The sequence below is a fragment of the Serinus canaria genome, chromosome 4, assembly GCF_022539315.1.
Source record: "Serinus canaria isolate serCan28SL12 chromosome 4, serCan2020, whole genome shotgun sequence".
NCBI lineage: Eukaryota > Metazoa > Chordata > Aves > Passeriformes > Fringillidae > Serinus > Serinus canaria.
The window spans coordinates 30,835,493-30,849,076 of record NC_066317.1 but is presented as its reverse complement, the minus strand read 5'-3'; the positions used below and the strand labels follow the sequence as shown (position 1 = coordinate 30,849,076).

General features: G+C 37.7%; 1 protein-coding gene across 1 annotated transcript in view; it reads left to right on the top strand.

The window, feature by feature from the left end:
• GASK1B (golgi associated kinase 1B) overlaps positions 1 to 13,584 on the top strand; it is a 16,787-nt gene extending 3,203 nt beyond the window's left edge. Inside the window, exons 3-5 of the mRNA XM_009101193.4 lie at positions 5,866 to 6,080; positions 9,027 to 9,253; positions 9,553 to 13,584. Coding sequence (XP_009099441.3) covers positions 5,866 to 6,080; positions 9,027 to 9,253; positions 9,553 to 9,760 — 650 coding nt within the window. The 3' untranslated portion in view covers positions 9,761 to 13,584. The remainder of the gene's footprint in view (positions 1 to 5,865; positions 6,081 to 9,026; positions 9,254 to 9,552) is intronic.

The following is a 13,584-nucleotide window of genomic DNA, read 5'->3' as shown; positions in this document are numbered from 1 at the left end:
AAGAAAAGTAATGCTAGAAAGATTTTCTAAAGTCTGACAGCAGGAAGACAACCTCGTGATTTCCAGTGTCTTCCTGCTTTGCAAACCTTCCCTTTGGCAGCCTGTACAACAATGGGCATGAATCTCTAGGAACAACAGTTTGGAGGCTTCTGAATACTATTCATATTTGCAGAGCATGGAAGATACATTATGCCTATTTTATTTTTAGGAACAAGATCTATTGCTATAGAGCTGTCATAAGGCATTAAGGCAGTTCGGATGGGGGAGCTCTGCGCAGTGTGGCTGCAGAGATGACAGACTGCAAACCTCAGAAAACTGCTATTAGGCTAATTGTGCATTGTGCTGCTCAGTGTCTGTCACCTTACAGTATGTTTTGGACTGTCTGGGACAGAGTGTGTCATTCTGCCCTCTAATTTTCTTTTCCTCATAACTGGCTAAGTTCCTATTGCAAGAGGAGTGTTGCTAGGTGATGAGAAGAGAAATAACACTATTTTGGTCTCACTTCATTTTTTCCAGCTAAAGGCTGAACAGAGCATTTGGAACAGTGACTGCACCTTGTCGCTCATGATTTCTTTAGCCTGGAAATATGCTGGAACTCAGATGCCTTGAACTACTTGAGCTCTTTACTATTTATGTGCTTGTGTCTGGCATAATGTGAAAATATTTCTGGTAGGAAAAGGAGCAAAAATATAATTCTTAAAAAAATATGAGTAATTAGCTCATTGAAGTGACCTAGATATGTTAAGATAGGTGAGCTCTGTAAAGTTTTTTACAGAGTGGCTTGTGTGAATCAGTGATTCACATGGGAAAGCAAGCGATGCAGGATTAGAGACTGCATGTGTGTATGAATGTACACTATTTCTGGGCTGACATATCTCTCTCCCCGACACATCCCTTTAGCTTGCCTCAGTTGTGATGTGATCCAACAAGACATGTTTGATGTAGCATTAAAATCTTAAAAAATGGGCTTTTCAAAACTGTCATTCATTTTGTCAAAAGCAGTTTCAAAGAACTGCTTAGTAAATCCCTGTACAGTTTCTATTTCCCTTATTCCCACAGATCTGATACTGACTTTTTTTAAAGTCTAGCAAAATACTGTATTCAAGTTCCCTATCTGCTGCCCTCACCTTCCCTTGTTAATTGTAAACCCTTTTAAGTGTTAACTGAATTTTTTTGTGGCTTGTCTAATTTTTCCATCATCCATTCTGGATGGAAAAACCAGGTATGGTAACTCTCTTATAATTTTACAATGAATTGACTGAATATAAAAAGCCTGAGTAGTATAGGTAGGAAAAGCCCTTTTGAGCTGGGCATAGAAATCTAAAAGAGCATGATTTTGTGCATACACAAGCAGTCATTTGTTACTTCCACTGTTACCTACAAGATCTTAAAAATATCTCCTATAAACAAGGGCAATCCTGTAAAACTCCAAGAAATAATCATAAAATTGTGTCTGTTGTGGAATAAATGAAGGCTGACCCTTATGTGTCTGACTTTTGGGATGGTCACATTAATACTACAGCACTAAGGTACTTCATTGTTTCATAACCTTAACCTGAGGAATATGAGACATAAGTGACCCTGCATGGTGTTGCAGCCCTGCCTTAATGACCTCTGCACAGGAGCTAAGTTAAATGCATGAACGGCTTCCAGCTCAGCAGCTACATTTGCGGGCTTGGACAGTGGCAGTATTTTTTAGGCTTGAGCTACAGCTGGAGTGTGTGGGCTGGGGCAGGCTGGCTTCTCTGTCTCAGCTGACAGCTGTAAGGATAGTACTCTGGCTCCTTGGATAGTAGCAGTGAGGCTTTGTTCAGCTTTTGATACAAGAGCTGTTGCTATGCAGTTTTGTTGCACCTCTTGCTGAGGGACTGAACTACTGTGTGCTGATGGCTACTTCTCTTCCCCTCTGGATTTCTGATATCCTGAGTCTGACTAAACTGAGAATAAGAAGCGCTGGTGTACTCAATCCGCTATTTGTCCAGAACCTCCTTTCTCCCCCCAAACTTGCAAGAAGCTTTTACTTTGAGTAACACCTTTCGTGGTTGGTTTAGTGCAAATAGATGAATGACATGATAGCTCCAGTGGTTTCACTTGTTGTTTTGCTTTACTGGCCTTTGCATGACTATAAAAGATGTCCCAGTTTTTTCTGTGTTATACCCTGTGCTATTAGCTTGCTCTTGCCATCCCATCAAAAATTATGCAATATGAATCACCAATGTCAGGGCAAAGAATAAAAACCTAACACTGCTTCATGCATTCAGAGTGCTCTAAAATACTTTCACATAGTGCTGTACCTCTTAAAAGGGTATGAGAGGCATATTTCCAGTGTTCTGTTGGGTAGAGAAGTTAATGTACAAACAATAATGCAGTCCATAGTCTAGAGAGCAACTAATGCACATTTCATGCATTCCTTAATACTGACATCCAAATGAGCAGAGGACAGAACATTGCAATGAGGTGCATAGGGAAGAAAGAAAAATAAATGGCCTAACTTCTCTCTGCTTTCTGATTCAGTTTCTTATATTTTCCCTAAAAACTTAAATTCTTAAAATTATTCTCTGTATGCTGGTCCTTCTCATTTTCCACACTAAATTATCCATTCTTGCTAATACATGGACAACTGCACTCTTTTTGCAAATGTGTCAGTGGCAAGATGCAGTGAACAACGCCCTTGAGAAAGAGCTTTAACTACCTCTTGAAAGATTTTCTGGTTTTAGCGTTGATCTTCTGGGAGTGTTTGAAAACATTTTCTTTCGAGGAAGTTAGAAAAAGTGCTGTGGCTATAATTCAGAGCACCAGAGGAGAGAAATGTTTGCAAGAGCAAAATGTGGCTCCTAACCACATGAAGTTCAGAAGCATGCAGTTTATTTTCAAAGTGATGTGGGGTGTGGAAGTCTAAGATGATGCCTGTGTTGAAGAAGCCTTGCAGTGATACGTCAGCGGGCGGCACATGGAGCAGTTAGAGTACCTTGAGGTGGTCTAGTCTCAGCAGCCTGAGGTTTCATCTGGGTTGGCTTATTCAACTTAGCTAAGACATTTTTAGAAATGTTCAAAATGTTTAGAAATGTTTAAAAATGTATATGAATTGCTAGGAAGATGGTTTCAGCAAGAGGTTTGAAAAATCGTTCTCATACAATTTTGAAGATTGCCTTTAACAGTTAAATAGGTATATAGATCTAAAATGGCAGATAAAATAAAATGAACCCAATGGGCTCTGGGTGAGATTCATTGCAGTGCAGCTGCAGCAACAGAAAAGCAGTACCCCTCTGTGTTAATATGTAATGTTGACTAGGAAAAAAGCATACACAGAATACACTGGACTTTTTCTGAAATGTGCTTCGCTTTCCTGGTTGTGGCTGTAGGTTTCCTCTCTGTTGAGGTAACTTCAGCCTAATCCTAATGTGGTTTGTGTCAGAAAAGCTCCACTGATTTGATTAGGGTCATACCAATTCATGCATCTGTGAATCACACCCCTTATCTGCTTTAATTCAGCATCTTCATGTTTTTCCTGCAAGTGTCAAAAATTTGAGTCACAGCTCTTTACTGAAGCTGCTGTTTCATATTCCTGTAATCCAATTTATATTACAGATTGAAATATTTTTTTTTTAGATCATCTTTTCTGCTCCCATTTCCTTTGAAATGCAAACATTTCCTGTATTTAACCTCAGTCTTTTAAAAATGTTTTTGTATCTTAATGGAAACTGGCATGATATTATTCATAGTTTTAAAGTATTTATATTACTATTGTTTACCATGTCCTTTTTGGGTAGACAGGAGATATTTGTTTTCTTAGAAAACTGTTTATGTATTTGATTTGTGGAAGAATTCATGAATAGTTACATAAGTTGTAACTGGAGTTATAAAAATAATAGAACAGATTTAGTCCTTATGAAAGCTGTCTTTTTATTTTTTTTTTTTTTTTGGTGAGAATTCCCAATGCTTAGACATTCTCCAAACTTTCTTGGAAAAGAAACCTAACTCATAGCTGATCTAACTCGGGTAAAATTATCTACAGTGTAGGTGATAGAGCCAGAGTGAGAGAGATGGAGAAATGGGTAGGATTTCCCAAATAAGTTACCTAAATACTTATTCAGACACCTCAGTAGAGGGGAAGCCTGATTTTCAGGAGTGCTCAGCTCATTTTTTCAGTGGAGGAGAGTGTGGAACATGGTGCTGATAAAGAGTGATTGATGTTCCTAATGGAAAGACTCATTCTGTGTTTCCCTGGGCAACTGGGAAGGAAGTTAAAGACGTGGTGGTTGGCTTGGCTTGGCTTTGGAAGGACTAACTTGTATGTGCAAGCCATGGCAGAGAGAAGATCAGGTACATTCTGGTTTGGAGATGAGCTGGCTTTTCTCTTGGTCTGGATTACATGTGAGGCCGGTCTGTCATGCTTGTTTGTTGAATGGGAGATGGAACTTTGCTCATGTTTCAGTGCTAGGTACAGGCAAAGATCATTTCTTATCTGTTGTTTTACAACAGTCAGCATCCTTTGAACAAGTTGCTTTTTGATTCAGCTCTATGGAGATTGTTTTTCACAGTCCTGGCTGCTTACAAATGGAGCATTGACATTGGCAGCTTTTACCCTGCTGTTGGCACTGATACCTGTTTTCCATGGGCTATTTTCTGTCTGGTTTGCTTCTGAAGAAGGTGGCCTGGATCTCTTGCCTTCATGCGTTTCTAAAAGCTTTTTTGCAGATCTGTCTCTGTCTCTCTGGGCATGTGGAAGACAAGGAGACAATTTAGGCTGCACTTAACTATGCAATAAATTGTGCAATAGTGTAGACTAAGTTCAATGAACTTCAAGATGAGTATGAATAATTTTTAAAGCTTTATATGTGTTCCAACACTTTTTAGTAAACAGCACTTAAGCTTTGCAGTTAAAAGGTCCTTCCTCTCTGTACTAAGACATATTTTGAACTTCTGTCTACACACTCTAAAATATAAAGGATTTCTTTGTTTTAATGTGTACAAGCCTGGGTCCTTAGCAGTTTAAGCAGCAGTAGCATTGCATCAGAAATAAAAAGAAAATTTTGTAACAAGATAGATCTGTCTGTTCCTTGATGCTGTGTGATATATATTTATCAGTTTTTATACTGGAGGAGCTAATTTTAAATTCTTTCATGAATTTTATTCTCACGGTGAAGCTGAACGCTGGAATTCACCAAAGAGAAGTCCTCTGTTTTTGTTTCAGGGAAGAGAAGAATATTCTTTACACAGAAGAACTACAGAATTTGGCTAAAATATCTGCTATACAAAACAGATCTCATTTCTAGGTAAAAGGCCCCAAACTTGTCAAGCTGTTTATTCATGGTATGCTCACATTCTTTAGTATTATCATATATCCTTTCTGAGCTGTGGATTAATACATTATAGGTTTAAAATACTAAAAATAACAAAATAAATCCACTTTGAGTACAGGATTTGTGGTGTCCCTATGTCCATAATGCAAAGAAAACCCCCTTTGACATGTTTCCAGCTCTTGAAAATGAACAGTTCACTACGATCAGAAGGAAATGACATTGTTGATTCACAGTGGCATCGTAGGCTTTTAGCCTACCTAGAAACTTTTTAATAGTTTGGTTTAGTGTATGATTCTGTACTTTAATCTCTTGCTTCAAACAAAGAAAGTCTTCCATACATTGAAGGCATTTATGCCTGTGTTTCCAGTCCTGTGGTGGCTGGTTATGGATGTAGGATAAGACCACATTAACCAAAGAATGCCAAGATATTAGTCCCTGGCTGGTTCTCCTTCCAGATCTGTAAAATGGTACATTTATTAATGCTTAGGCAATGTCTAAAGAAGAATCAAATAAAACTGATAGTGTTGCACTATAATAATGGTGTTTTTTGCCCTTTTTACAGGTGGTCAGGCCTGTCCTGTTATTCTCTGGGATTCCTCACTGAGTCCAACAGATAATAGTACCCATTCTTCAGTGAGGTTAACATGGGGACAATATCAGCAGCTATTGAAGAAGAAATGCTGGCAGAATGGTAAAGTTCCCAAAGCTGAGTGGGGCTGTACTGAAATTCATCATAATGAATGGTCCAAGATGGCACTCTTTGATTTTCTGTTGCAGGTAAAGTGTTTACTGAACACAACTATTTGCCTCATAAGTCATGTGATCAAACATAGGATTTTGAAGAATAATAATTTTAGTGTGTTTCATTTTTTTTAAATGGGAAAGAGAGGTATTTGCATAGTTTGAAATTATTTCTGATCATTTCTTATGATTAAAATATCCAAAATGCAGCTTATAATTAGGCAGGAAACCTAACTGACTCATTTCTTTTTAAAGAGGAAGCAAAGGCTTTTGCCTTGATTTATTTCATATTGAGTCAGGCATACTGTTTCTCCTTCACTCCTTGTTTCTCCAAACAGAGATCTTGACTGTGTTCACAACTGTAAATCTCTGTTTACTCTGTGGTCCTTCCTGCACCTCCCCAGCCCCAAGAGGTGACTGAAGTGGTTTGGTGAGCTGCAATCTGGAGCAAGGTAACAGCTGTAGTGGATAATTTTTCCTTTTTTTAAAAAAAATCTCTAGACAGTGACTTAGTAAAGAGGGAGTAGAGCAGCGACTGATGAATGATAAATCTGCTGTTCTATTATTCAGAAGGAGGGGTTGGTTAAAATAAGATACAACAGGATTGCACTTCACATGACAGAAGACAAATTACTCTTGTACTAATAGCTGGTATCAGAGGGATTTATATCTCTAGTTGCCTACCAGACAAGAACATGAATTCCAGAAAGTGAGTGAAAGTGACTCTCATAGTTCTTAAAGACTACAGTTTTATCTGTGTGCTCTCAAAGTTTATCAGCAGCAGAATATGAACATTTGAAAACAAAAAAAAAAAATTGCCAGGAAATGGTTCAATATTAAAAAAATAATAGCTTTGCTTCATGAGTCATTCAGAAATAAAGAATAATGGGGAAAAGTATTCTCTGTTAAGCCAAATTCCTTCAGAAGAATAGGTTTGACACTTCTAATAGATCTTCCTAATCTCTGGTTTCAAATGCTGTAAAAGATAGGAGCAGGATATAAAATGCATATAGTTGACCTTTACTTGCCTCCTGCAAGAACTCAAGCAAAATGAATTCATTAATTTTGGGGGTTTGGACTTCTTATGTATGACAGAAAATTCTGCCAAATGATATGCATCAATTCCAGAGTGTTCTATCATTATGTCTTAGCACTGAAATGTGCAAGATACTGTGAAGAGGCTGTCTGTAAGAACAAGATTTCCTTGTCTATTTAATGCATGCAGAGAAATGCAAAAGAATGGGGTTTATACATCCAAGGAGTCTTTCTGGAAGGACTCTGCTTTACTTTTTTACCTTTGGATAAATTGAATAAGAAATCCCAGGAGAGAGAGCACTGGAAGCAAGAGGGGCTCTACAGCTTTCTGATAATGAATGCTGCTCATGAAAGGAGAAAGAGGAAGAGAAGTCTGTTCCTTTCCTCAGGATTTTGATGTTGGAAACAAACACTGTCAACAATACAACTAGAAATAGAACCACATATAAAAAACCCCAAACAAAATCAAAACAAACCCAATTCTCAGACTTTAATTTGATTAAAGAGGTGACCTTTTTATTTTAACATGCAACAAAATTCTGCATCAGGTGGGGTCCTAATTTTGCTGGGAAGTTACAAAAATAAAATTGTAATTTTAGAAGGCTTATGTGAACAGTAATTCTTTTATGCTTAAGGGACAGAAAAAATGATTGACCATTGATGAGCTACTCATCAAGTTTTGTATGCATCAGACCAGACCTCCACTCTCTAAACATCTGTTTGCAAGAGCAGGTCTGCTGTCTGGGAAGATGAGCTGGAGCCAAAGGCTGCTTTAGGACAGGCAGGGTCAGCAGCAGGAGAGGCAGGTCAGCAGGAAAGATGCTGAAAGCCACAGGCCCCATTTGTAGCCCTGTGAACATCAGGCTTAGGCAAGACAGCTCCAATTGGGACTGACAGGCATTAACTTCAACCAACAACCCAGGAACAAGCAGCACAAAACACCCCACACACCCCCTTCTCTAAAGGACTCAGAGGAGGGCTGAGCTGCCTGAGCTTAAAGGGGGCTCCTGTGCCTAGGGGCAAAGTCCAAGGTGAGACTTTTAAGGAAGTCCAAGGTGAGACTTTTAAGGGCAATCCAGGCTGGTTTGTGTGATCAGGGCTGTAGCAATGTTGAATATTTACTCTCATCTACTCTCAAGGGGTAGCAGCACTTTCAAGGAGTGATTTATCCTTCCTGTATTAGATGGTTATCCTAAAATGGCATCCATTGCTCTGGATGTGCCTGCTTCTTGTCATTGTTTATGAAAGGGAACAGAAACGACCAAGTCAAAAGAGACGCCTGACATTTACACCACCAAAATTAGTCCAGATTTATGTATTCTTTCCAGCTAAGTGCTGTGTGATGAATAATCGAGGTTTTGCATGGGAAAAAATAGTGTAGACCATCATGTCATAAAAGTATGTACCACAGGGAGGCTGCTCTGTGGTTATAAATACACTGTTCTCACAGTGTAAGAACAATTTTATAGCTTTTGATGGTTTTTTGTGCCCCTCACTGGTCTTTTCAGTTATTTTGCTTACTGTTAGCCTAATAGATCCCACAAAATGAAGATCCTCTATGTGTGTCAGACTGGGCTATTTCTATTGTTCTCCAGCAGAGAAAATGTAAAAAAAAAAAAAAAAAACAAGCTTCTGACAAAGAAAATAGAATTGTATTCACCATCTTGTTATTCCAGTTACACAGTGGTATTGTTCCATTATTTTCAAAGAATTTCTACTGACATAGTAGATCATGGCTATAAAATGGATAAAATACAAAGTCTGCTTTTAGTTTCAAACCTGAGGTGTGAGGAGCAGGTCTTCAATGCTGTTTCACTGTTTTTAATTACACTTGTCCTGAGCTTGCTTTCCTGTCAGCTGGGTTAGAGAGCAATGTCTTGCAGTGACACTTTGCCCCAAGTACTTTGGTATTGTTTTCACTTGGCACTATGCTCTACTTTGTTTTAGATCTATAATCGACTAGACAGGAATTGTTGTGGATTCAAACCTCTCAAGGAGGATTCCTGCATGCAGCAAGGACTGAAGCTGAAATGCAATGATCAGGATGCTGTTGACCTGACACATATCGTTCAGAGAAGGCATGACCAAAGGCACTTGGCCTTTATAGACAATAAGGGTTTCTTTGACAGAAATGAGGACAATCTTGATTTCAAAATACTGCAAGGAATCAATGAGTAAGTTTTAAATTATCAGTTTTGTAAAAGGATTAATAATTTCTTCCCAGTTTGAGTATGAGACACTAAACTACTGGAATAGATATCATTGGCCCAAGACATTGACAGGATGTATCTAAAAATGTATGAGTAATCCCACAGCTGTAAAAGATACAATTAACATGCATATAATTAGGCGTGCATGGACTTCCTTTGCTGAGTTGCAGCCTATATTCTTAGAATTGATTGCTAAACCACAACATAAATACTGCAATTCAGAGTAATGGCAAAAACTGATGAATTTCTTTATGCTTTTCCAGATTCCCTGCATCTGCAGTTTCAGTGCTGAGGAGCCAGCGTCTACGTGAGAAGTTGCTTCAGTCTTTGTTCCTTGACAAAATATACTGGGAGAGCCAAGGAGGCAGAAAAGGAATTGAAAAGCTTATTGATGTAATAGAACGGAGGTCCAAAATTCTTCTTACCTATATAAATGCACATGGAGCCAAAGTATTGCCCATGAATGAATGAAACAGTCTTGTTTCCATCTGAAAGAAAGTCTTTAAAAATGTTTTATGGGGCAGAAACTGCCAGTAAAATTGATTTAATTCATAGCATCATTTTTCCCAAACTTTCAAGTTTACTTTTAAATAAGAAATCTTACATGGTTTAAAAGTAACATTTAAGTGTCAGCTGCAGCTCAACACAGTGAAATGAAAAAGAACCAAATGATAATATGCAGTAATATGTAGGTACCATGAACACGCTTTCGATTGAGGTGTTTGGAAATTAGCAACAGGGTTTTCAGTACATTAGGCTGGATTGTTCTTGCTTCCCTCATTGAAGTCAGTAGATTTTTTTGCAAGTTTAAATGGGAAAAGAGATGTTTAAGCACTTGATACGTTGATGACACTAGCTGACACATATATACTACAGGTATTTGTTCTTTTATTAGGTATTCTAAAATGCCAACATTTCCTAGGGCTTCTTTTACTTTATTTTGTGTTCTTATGTGGGGTGGGTGATCTGTTCTATTTTCTGTCTATTGATTAACTGTCTATGTAAAAAAAAAAAAAAAAAGCTTTATCTATGTGTGAATATGCTGCTAAATAAGTACATGTTTTGTTTTTTGCAAAATTCTTGCCAGTATTTTTTAAGGATATTATCAAAAAGCAGACCTCCTAACAAGACTGTTGTCAAACCCAGCAGAGGAATTGTTCATTCTGTGTGCTCAGCTCCAGCTGGCAATTCAAGCTTGGGTTTCCATTAAGATTGGCCACTGTGGGGTGATGATTGTAACTGAGAACTTGCCCCAAGTGTTCCCACAAGTGTGGTTGATAGGGAAGGCTGGATAAGCGCTTGAGATTTTTACCCTTGAAATGCTCCAGAAAGTAAATATCAATTGACACAGTTTATCATCACATCCACCTTCTACCTGACTGTTTAGAAAAACTCTTACCATCTTTCTAGAGAAATATCATCTTTTTACCATAAGGTAATGGTAGAAGTTGGATGCTTTTATAGCTACTCTTGTCTTTATGTGTTGTAAAAGTATATAGGGTGTGAAAGAATTTTGAAAGTGCTCGTGTAATGTTATTAATGACAAACTAAAATGCCTCATGTCACTGCTAATGTGGATGGTTGAATTTAATGTTTTAAATAACTACAATTCCACTGAAGCTAAAATCAGTTTTCTTTCTTAGTATCAGAAAACCCATTAACAATAATTGCATTGCTAGAAGAAACAGATCTCATTATAGACAGAGCTAAAAAGACTTAGTAAAATTTTAAGACCTTAGTCAGCTAAATAATCTTTTTTTTATTTTGTCAGCAAAGGACCATTCAATTTGTTAAAACTTCCTAGAACTTAACTATTGCCTCAAGAGGGTATGTTTTAGAGAGCCTTGGACTTTTTAACACCAGGGTAGGATTTTACTGGATTTTCAATTTATCCCTTTCTTTAGAGTATTGTGACTTATTAGCCAGATAAATGTCATCACAGAAACAAAAATATTACTTTGGCTTGCACTGTGAACAGAGTCTAGAGAAAGAAATAAGAATCTGGATACATTTTACATGAAATTCCTGTTGCAGTGGATTTCACTCTGTGGTGGCCATCACAATCAGTTTGTCTCATTTTCTAGTCTACCTCACAGGTTTCTTCCTGCTAGGTACCTGTTCTAGCAATCAAATTTATAATCCCTCACTGCTGGGAGTGAGAGAAAGGCATGACTCTCAGCTGCATGACTCTCAGACTCTCTCTGCTGGGCCCTCTTAGGAGAGGGCCCAGCAGAGTTGTGAATGTAGCTAATTATGACAAGGTCCCGTGAGAACTCTGTCTTCTATCTTCAGTCTGCACATCCTGATGCTGAGTCTTTGCCCAGTTGCAATTTTTTTCCAGAATTGGCTCATTGCTGAAGAAGACAAGGAAATCCATTGTCTTTCCAGGCAGGATCATTTATTTTTTATGGTCATAACTTGATGCATTCTTCTCCATTTTTTCTGGACATGGACTAGTGTTTCCTTGAGCATGGAACATGCCTTTTTATTTGCCTGGCAGTTCAGTGTCAGCTCTTAAAGCAGCAATATAGTTGCCTATGAAATTGCCCTCAAGCTAACCTGAACCAATACCTTTCAGAAATCCTGGATTCAAGAGAACTGAGGAGTCACAATGCTGTGCATTACTTAAAAACCTGACCAAGCATGAAAAGTGTAACTGTAAAAGCAAAATTTCTGGAGACTCTCCAAGGGCAAAGAAATACTCCCTATGCTCTGTTAGCATGCCATATTTCACGTACTAACACTCTTGTAGTCTTCAGGTAGGCCAGGAGACTCTGTGAGATTGGACAGTGAGACAGGATTGCAGATTGCTTCTAGTTCTCTCATGTTGGTAACAAACTCCAGAAAGTGCTTTTTATCCTGCTGCTGTGGAGTTTGGTACATAACCCAGTATTGTTAATAATGCAAAATATGATTGCAGTAGCTCTTATGAATGCATACTGGCAAAGTGCTAGCATTTTTTAAAAAGGAAATGAATTCAGTATTTTTTTGAGTGCATTTGCATAAATGCTATATAAAAAATACAAAAGGAGCACTTTACGTTTGATTATTCTTTGCTACTACATTGAAGGTACCTGCTTCAGTAACAGGGCAAACATTTATTGGGAAATTGGTTCACATCCTTTGGAAGTAGCATGACAAGAACTGCACTGTAGCTAAAGTAATATCAACTAAGAGGAAAAATCTGGAAGAAGCCTTATTCAACCTATGGTGATTGATAGAAAGCCAAGAAACTGTGCTTTAGTCCTCTTTGCTGGGCTGTCTTCCATTTCTGGGCTTTTGGGATCAGACAAGGATTCTTGCACATTACATGGAAGGGTGTAACCAACAGCAACACTGCAAAACCTGTGGGCGGGAAAAGGCGATTATGTCATTCTTGAATCTGCCTGAAAGCCAGAACCACATGAAGTGGAATTACTAAGAAAGTCAAAAGAGTTTGCTCTCAAAAGAGTTTGAGATTTCATAACACTGGAAGACAGAGATTAAAATAAGTAGCACAGGCACAGATGCCTTAAAATTCCTAGGGAGCCTGCCAGCAAGTTAATAGTCTTAAATGTTTTAGAAGCTGAGGACATGAAAACTGTGGAGCACTGTGAGAGCAGTTTCCTTCTTTTCTTGTGTGGATATTCTATAAAACACCATATTAAAATAGATAAATAGATAAATAAATAAATAAATAATAAAACAGATTAATTCTGTGGTTTCAAACTTATGAATGCAGATTTAGGGTACATTAAGGGACAAGGCTCCCACAGCAAACCTGGGAACTCATTCATGCATATGTGTGTATGCAGATGCAAAAATACCTGTACATGTATTTATACTTTGGCTTGTTTCTGTAAAATGGTTAATTTGGCTAATAAAGAGTGAGCTGTTTATATAATTTACTGTTTACATGAAGAATTGTATTTGTGAGCCTAAGTCCAGTTTTGGGTATACACAAGTTGAAGTTTAAACAAAATAATAGATGAAACTTTTGTCCTCAAAGGGTTAACTCTTCTTTTGCTAACACATTTATATAATCTTAAAAGTTTGTTACTGATAGTTGTAGAGTAAAACAGCAGTATGTATCTGTGCTAAACTTCCAGAGTGGTATCAACTCAGATTTTTAAAACCATTTTATACTAGATATTGAATTTCCATTTTATTTTGGAATTTGTGAATTTTTAAAGTCTATTTGTACTTTAATTAGTAACAGTTACAGTATTTTCACAGGTAATGACTCATTTGAATCTCTGCTGCTATTGTCATGTAATATGTAGGAATATCCAAAATAAAGAAATATCTTTATCAGA